Raw genomic sequence first — 7886 nt, forward strand, 5'->3', positions numbered from 1 at the left:
TTTATCTTTATTTTTCAAATTAATTATTTTCAAATAAATTATAGTAATAAAATTATAATCAGGTTATAAATAAGTATTTTAAATTGATAAATATAAAACAAAATATTAAAATATAAAATATAAAATATAAAATATTATTATAATAAACACTTATAATTCATGTATTTATTAGCTTTTTGAAATATTATTATTCACAAATATTATGAAAAATTAATTAACTTTATATTATTTATATTTATATAAACTTTATATAAACTTATTTGACACACTATATATGATGAACGTATATTACAAATAGCTATTATATCTATTAAAATTATTATTTATAATGATATTCTATATATTTCTCAATTATTAGTAAAATAATATTATACAATTTTTATAAATATATCATTGTATTATATTATTTATATCATTATTAATTTGTAATATTTAAAAAAAATCTCAATCTAGCATTTTCTATCAACAGGGATCCATGAATTTAGAAGATGGCGCCACATATACAGCGGGACTACCATAGCATTGGAGATCCAAGTAGATACTCATTGAGGACATTCAGGCATGGTGAAAAACATTGTCTACAATCTCACAATTTTGACGTATCGAAAGTAAATGGAAAAGAAGATTTTTTTCGTTGTATGGGTCTTCAAATGAAAAGATATCAGTACAAATACAAAATGCCAAATAGTGATCATAAGATTAAAAAAATTAATATTCCTACTGGTGTAACATTACGTGATTGCCGTGTTATTATCCTGGGGGCGACATGTGAACTATGCGGGAAGTGTTTTAAATGTAAAACAGATTTGAATATACATAACTCGTTAAAACATCAAACACGTGAAAAAATTCATATAGCTATAAAAGGAACACAATGTACTGAAAACGATATTGATGTGTGGGAAGAAATTCCAAAATCTTTAAATTATACAATTGAATCTAGTAAAAATTTTATAACAAAACTTCATAAAAAATTACATTTAACTTTAAAAATAGGAAAGGAAGTTATCTCTAAGATATCAGTAAAACGAAAACATTTAAAAAGAAAGAAAATTGACATACATACACAAACTGAGCTACATTGTGAAAGTGAATTAATTACAGGTGAGAATGAGTATGAAAGTGTCGTTTCTCGTATCGATCCTTCTGTGTTCTGTAATAGTCCTTGTCTGCGTTGCTCCTGTATACACGTGGTAGAAAGTTCGAATCGATATGTGGCTGGCAACATTGTAGCAGATGAGCAAGTAGTTTACGGAAACAATATAATGCAAGAAGAAAATCATATTTCGAATAGACTATCATGTACAACATGCGCAAACGAAAAGTGTAGCGTTGTTCATGAAGACATTTCTTCGTCACATGTGAAATATGCTCATAATAAAACGAAAGATGAGCTACAAAATGATAATTTATCAGAAAGTACAGATATTTCGTCAAAAACAATTAGACAAACTTGTCTGCAAAATAAAAACGAAAATAAGAAAGAAACAGACATTAATGCAAATCAGATACAAAAAGATTTTATTATAAATGAGATAGAAAAATACGCGTCTGAAAACTTACAGGATATTTCTAATAAAATACAAGTAATAGTGCCATTAATTATGCCAATAATCGTGCCAAATACAAATGTTTCAAATTCACCTATTAAATTAACAATACAATCAATGTCAATAGAACAAAAAGAACAACAGCAATCATTGCAACCAGAAGAAGGACAACAACACTATCTTCAAGAACAGTTGCAAGAAAAACAAAAACAATCGCAACAATATTCACAGCAACAACAAGATCAACAAATGAAACAAAAACAAAAACAATATTTGCAAGAACAATTGCAAAGACAACAAAAACAATCGCAACAATGTTCACAACAACAACAAAATCAGCAAATGAAGCAAGAATCACAGCAACATTTGCAACAAGATCAACAAATGAAGCAAGAACAACAGCAACATCTACAACAAGACCAGCAAATGAAGCAAGAACAACAGCAACACCTCCAGAAACAATTGCAAGAACAACAAAATCAGCATCAACAACTAATACAAGAAAAACAAATGAAGCAAGAACAACAGCAACATCTGCAACAAAACCAGCAAATGAAACAAGAACAACAGCAACATCTCCAGGAACAATTGCAAGAACAACAAACTCAGCACAAACAACTACTACAAGAAGAGCAAATGAAACAAGATCAGCAGCAATATCTACAGGAAAAACAACACCAACTTAAGAAAATTTCTATTCTTACCATCAAAGACGATGTTAATAACGAAATAGAAGAAGTATTACGAATTGTTAGAGGACGTATCACTAATACAGAGATTAATCATGAATCACCAACTCGATTCGAACAAGAGATGTTAGTACAAGACGCCATTAGAGATATGAAGAGAATGGAAGCGCAAGGCTGGCACTTGCTAGAAAAGAAAATAAACGGATCTATAATGAAAAGAAAACGAAATATAAAATCTAATATCAAATGTAACAATGCAAATGATGAATGTGCCAAAAGGAAGAAAAATATCGTAACTGAATCAAATACTGAATATAAAAATTTAAACAAAGAAAAATATATTTCAAATGTAAAGGAACATACGAAAATACAAAGTAACAATAATATAGTATCATTATGTGCGTCGGATAATATAAAAGAAAATTTAATGACATGTAATGAAAATATCAATACAACATCTGAAATATTACGACAATATAATATTAATTATTGCAATGATATATTCGAGATAAAGAACAATACAGAAAATATTCGAGAATCTATTAGCCGATTTCTTGCCCCATGTTCCGGTGGAATGGAAAATAGAAGTAACGTACCGGTAGTAATAGATCTAGTCAACGGTACCGATGAATAGCAATGGAAAACGGAAATGATGCGTCCGGTGAATAATGATAGCTTTATAAAAATGATATTGAACTCTGAAAAATAATGATGGATTCGTTTATGAAACGAAAATGTTAAAATATATTTGTTATGAATAATTTTTTAATTTTTAATGTTGATTTTGAAATTAATTTTTTGTTATACTTTTTTTCTGATGTGTCTGATTGAATGGAAATTGGTTAAATTATTAAATATAAAAGATATTAGTGATTAATTTTTATCGCGTAATAATATTGAAAAATTCTGAAAAATTTTTGATGACGAGATTGTTAAATGGAAATTTGTATAATAGTATACAAATATAAATAGTATATTTTTTGTACAAATCATTTCCAAAACATGAATTTACAAAGAACAATATATCGTCAGTATTATTTCATCATAAAATATGAAATATATGAGATCTCATTATTTATGAATAATAATGCCAATAGGATTTCAATTTTTAAAAAATTGAATACTTTAAGAATAATTCAAAGAACTGCTGTTTTAATTGATAATATTTTAATTGATCTTTCCAAAATTTTTCTCAATTGCAGTCATAATATAAATTATTATTAGTACAAATAATGATAATTTTTTTTTTTTAATAGTTGAATTTATCATTTTTATTTTTTATTTCCGTTTAGATCAGACGTATTTATATATGTATTGATGTTGAATAAGTATGAGTGATATTTCTTAATAAGTATATAATTATACAGTTTAGCTGAATTATACAGTTATTTAGTTTTAATTATTTCATTACATAGCTTTATTTTATCATAAAAAAAACGAAAAGTCAGACGAAGGAGTAATATCAAAAAAATAATACATTTTTTATGTTAAAAAAAAAGGAGAATATATATAAAAATGCATCCATAATAATGAACATACCGTCATTTATCTTTTGTTGATGTAAATATATCGCAACGATAGGCAATTAACATAAGTGAACTAGTTAAAAAACTACTTTTTTATGAATAGGTAACAGATCTGAAATATTTCAACTATATCGAAACATTTCGCAAAAATCATTACATCATTTGTTATCTATTCGTAAAAAGTTTGAACAATTCGAAGAAATTAAAATACGTATTGATAATATCAAATTATATAAGCTGTTATTGTAATATGTTTATATTAATTTTATATATATATATATATATTAATAAAAAATAAATAATGGTCATATGTTTGTTAGGGACGCATTTATATAAATGAAATTCTATTTAATAACAGTTTTTTTTTTTAAATAATTTACATTACTTTTTCAATCTTCCCCGATCGATTTTTTATTTTATTTTAATGATAAAATAAAACTATAGTAAAATTGAAACTGAGAAAACTGCATAATTACATTATAATGTTTAATTGTTGTGTTCTATTCTATTGTACACGAATCACAACAATAGTTACATTATTAAGTAAGTAATTATTATTGCCAAATATTATAATACTGTAAAATGATATTACTTTTATATATTTATTACATTCTCTTGGAAAAAAGGAAATGAGATATGCTTTTTTCTGTACAAATAATATCGTATAATAAATAAGTGTAATAACCACGCTAAATCATTTTATATTATGTTACTGTTTAATGTGCGATATATATATATTAATAATTTTGTATTTTTTGTAATAAATGTTCTTAAAAAAAAAATTATTACACAAATTATTCAATAGAATAAATACTTTTCAGAAATTTATGAAAAATATTTTTAAAAAATATTCATATTTCGACATTCCAATTACATGTGAAGTTAACATTGCGTGACTTAAAGTGCCGAAGAGGATTTATTCTAAGATTTAAAAAAAAAAATTTCTATAATTTAATATATTATAGATTATACATTAATTATTAATATATTATAGATTAGATAGACAGTAATCTACATAAAATTACTAAAAAAATGTTAAAAAACAAAAACGATTTTTGAATCATACAATTCTTATTTCATACTTTATCGATGATCTTATCGAAGAAATTTGCAATTTATTTATACTTAAGTCCTACTTTTAATAATCATTATATTTTCACGACATTTTAATACCATAGGAATTTTGTTTATCTTTACACGAGATCGATGCATTTGTAAAGTATTGAGAACAAAATGATTAATGATGACAGTTGAAATCAGCAATGTAAAGAATGTTAATTCAGGCCAATAGAAAAATTTCATTATCATAATAATAACTAAAAAAAAAGTTATTATATAAAATAACAATTGAAGTTTTCTAAACTGATTAAACAAGTTAATAATCTTCCTATTTTTCGAAATTCTTTCACGTACATCATACATTGAAACAATTATAACGAAAGATATACTACTTTTAGCCATGATATAGAAAACATGTAAAATATATTATCGATTATTAAATACGATATTATTGAAATTAATATGCATATTGTGCAACTTGTTTTTCGAAATAAACGTATGATTATATAAAAATTAGCAAGTGAAATTTTATTTATTTATCGACATTATCATGTAATAAAGAAAGAATAATATATCATAGTATCTTTACAGAACAATGGAGATAGTGATTTAAGATTTAGAAGCTAGAAATATTTCATTGTGACAATATAAGAGAAATATAAATCAAACAACAGCACATAATCAAAAGACTAACAAGAATGTTGAATCGCAATAATAGTGAAGATTGTTAAAAAATTCATATTTGTTGCAAGATCTCTTCTTCAAATTTTTAAAATTTTTTTAATTAGTTTAACACATAAGAGAGGAAAATAACAGGTATATTTAAAGGTCAGTTATAATTGAAAATGATTAAACATAAAAATATTGAAAATCTAATATTCTTATTTTAAAATCAAACCATTCATGATAAAAAGAGATTTTTTTTTATTGATTTTATAGTTTCCTTCTCATCAATTTTAATAATTTTTAAATATATTGTAAATATATTGTCTGTTATAGGATATTAATTTCCCTCTCAAAAAATCTTAATGAGCTTGAAATATATTGTATAGAATTTCATTTTTAGTTATTTATTCTTTCTATTACAGAATCAATAATCGGTTTTAATTTTCGAATTATTCGCAAAAAATTTTTATTTATCATTGAATTCTACCTATAGGTATGCATCTGTGACAGAGTACGCGTTACTATGCGACCGTCGCTTAAAGATGGCAACCATATGTATGTATAACGGGTGAGTTTATCAAAAATCTATTTTTTTATGAATTTAAACAAGACTTTCTTTAAAATTTTCTTTGTGATGTATATATACAATAGAAAAATTCACTTCAATTATTGCAATTATTGCAATCACTATTATTTTATATTTTATTATCATATTCGAAATATCCAAAGGATCCATGCACCCGTTATATATAAATAGTTGAGAAGTAGTATACTGTTGCACGTGCTTCTACGAATGCATACATCATGAATGCATATAGATAGAATTCAAAATAATAGTATCGAAAATTTTTTGCAAATAGTTCGAAAAATTTGATAGATCGTCAATTGATGAAAGAAAAAAATTGTTCAAAACGATGTCCTTTACCATATATATTAACATCATTAAAATCGGTGAAGAAAAAATCAGATTTATCTTGAATATGTATAATATATATAAATTACTTATTGATTTAATAACAAAAATTACATGTAAAACGTTTTGATTGTGATTGTTATTGTAATAATTTAAAAATGAAAGAATCAAAGAAAGACTTCCACAAAAAAATTAAGAAAAAAAAAAAGAAAGAATAAAAGAATGTTATAAAATAGAGAATATTTTTAGAGAATAGATCGTGTCAGCAAAATGATTGAATTTCTCACGATCGTTAAACCTCTCGATACAAATAAGTGGTTCGTCAAAGTTTTAACATGTGCGAGAAAGCCCACGTGTTACCGGCTTTTTCTGAAGAAGCTTCTTCCGGTCGTGTTAAAGCGCGACGTAGCTGAAAATCTTCGATTGGAGAACGTGTGCTTTCGATAATTGCTGCTTGATCAGCAAAAGTCAATGAATTGGCACATGTAAATATATGTATATATCCGTTTAATTTATGTCACACATAATATTTAAGACACAATTAAAATTGTAAGACGAGACAACGCATTGCACGACTGCCTGGCATGAACTGATAAGCCCTGGAGAACCGCATGGCTTGCCTCTCTCCATCTCCCTTCAAGGAGATTCGATCTTGCTTTCCATCTTCCGTCATCGAGGAGAAGAGACAATTACTGTTGATCGTGAATTAGCATATGTATGCAGAGAAAGGAGTTTGTGCGTTTCATTGGAATTTCGATCTTGTTCTTTTCGTTTGTTTGTAACAGAAACTTCTGCACTATTATCTTATCAAAATCCTAATAATAGTAAAATTTATAAAATTTTGAAAAACAATTTTACCGAAAAAATATAATTTTTTTGAGATAAAAAATATAATTGTATTGGAAAATGCCTGATTTCAGAGAATAAATATGACGATTTTAAATTTATTTAGAACAATATTTATTATTAGCGCTATTATTTTAATTTTATTATATATGTTACGTTTTGTTTTATATATAACATTACTGGAGAAAGTAATTCTATGCCAAACCGCACAAACTTGAACACTTTCTTTGTGCAACAGAATCATTGTAATACATCCAAATGATCTTTTCATCGGTCTTTCATTATCATTGTGAAAAACTAAATAGTAATTAAACTTATACGTGCTTAATCAGGAAGTTTCGATATCGAAGCGATATTAGGTTACCATTCTATGTGTAATCTTCTAATGAAAGTTATATTTACAAACATGTTTTAAAAATTATATTTTTTATAAATATAAGTCTTAATTTACTTATTTTATTAAATATAATAAATTATAAATTATAAATTAATATAATAAAATAATTAAATTAAAAAAAGTTAATATACTCTTAATTTATTTATTTTATTAAATATAAAAAATAATTATTTCATTATATAGAAAATTTTCTATGAATTCATATAATTGAATATGAATTGAATTATTGCCAAATAAATA

General features: G+C 24.9%; 2 protein-coding genes across 11 annotated transcripts in view; one reads left to right on the forward strand and one right to left on the reverse strand.

Annotated features, from left to right (window-relative positions):
* Positions 1-2935, forward strand: part of LOC102674912 (probable basic-leucine zipper transcription factor Q) — a 4571-nt gene extending 1636 nt beyond the window's left edge. Inside the window, exons 2-3 of one of the 4 annotated variants that reach the window (XM_006612613.2) lie at positions 470-2015; positions 2109-2935. In XM_006612613.2, coding sequence (XP_006612676.1) covers positions 489-2015; positions 2109-2873 — 2292 coding nt within the window. In that variant the 5' untranslated portion in view covers positions 470-488 and the 3' untranslated portion in view covers positions 2874-2935. Of the gene's footprint in view, positions 1-469 lie in introns of all 4 variants that reach the window. The other 3 variants (XM_031508981.1, XM_031508980.1, XM_006612612.2) reach the window with 3 other exon arrangements.
* The window catches only part of LOC102675127 (collagen alpha-2(IX) chain-like), a 21110-nt gene extending 13879 nt beyond the window's left edge, over positions 1-7231 (reverse strand). For 4 of the 7 annotated variants that reach the window (XR_004149966.1, XR_004149965.1, XM_031508977.1 and 1 more), the window contains exon 1: positions 6764-7230. The gene's annotated coding sequence lies outside the window, so the exon portion shown is untranslated. Of the gene's footprint in view, positions 1-6763 lie in introns of all 7 variants that reach the window. The other 3 variants (XM_006612615.2, XM_031508978.1, XM_006612616.2) reach the window with 3 other exon arrangements.
* Positions 7232-7886: the final 655 nt, after the last annotated feature.

The sequence above is a fragment of the Apis dorsata genome, unplaced genomic scaffold (assembly GCF_000469605.1).
Source record: "Apis dorsata unplaced genomic scaffold, Apis dorsata 1.3 scaffold_117, whole genome shotgun sequence".
Lineage (NCBI taxonomy): Eukaryota > Metazoa > Arthropoda > Insecta > Hymenoptera > Apidae > Apis > Apis dorsata.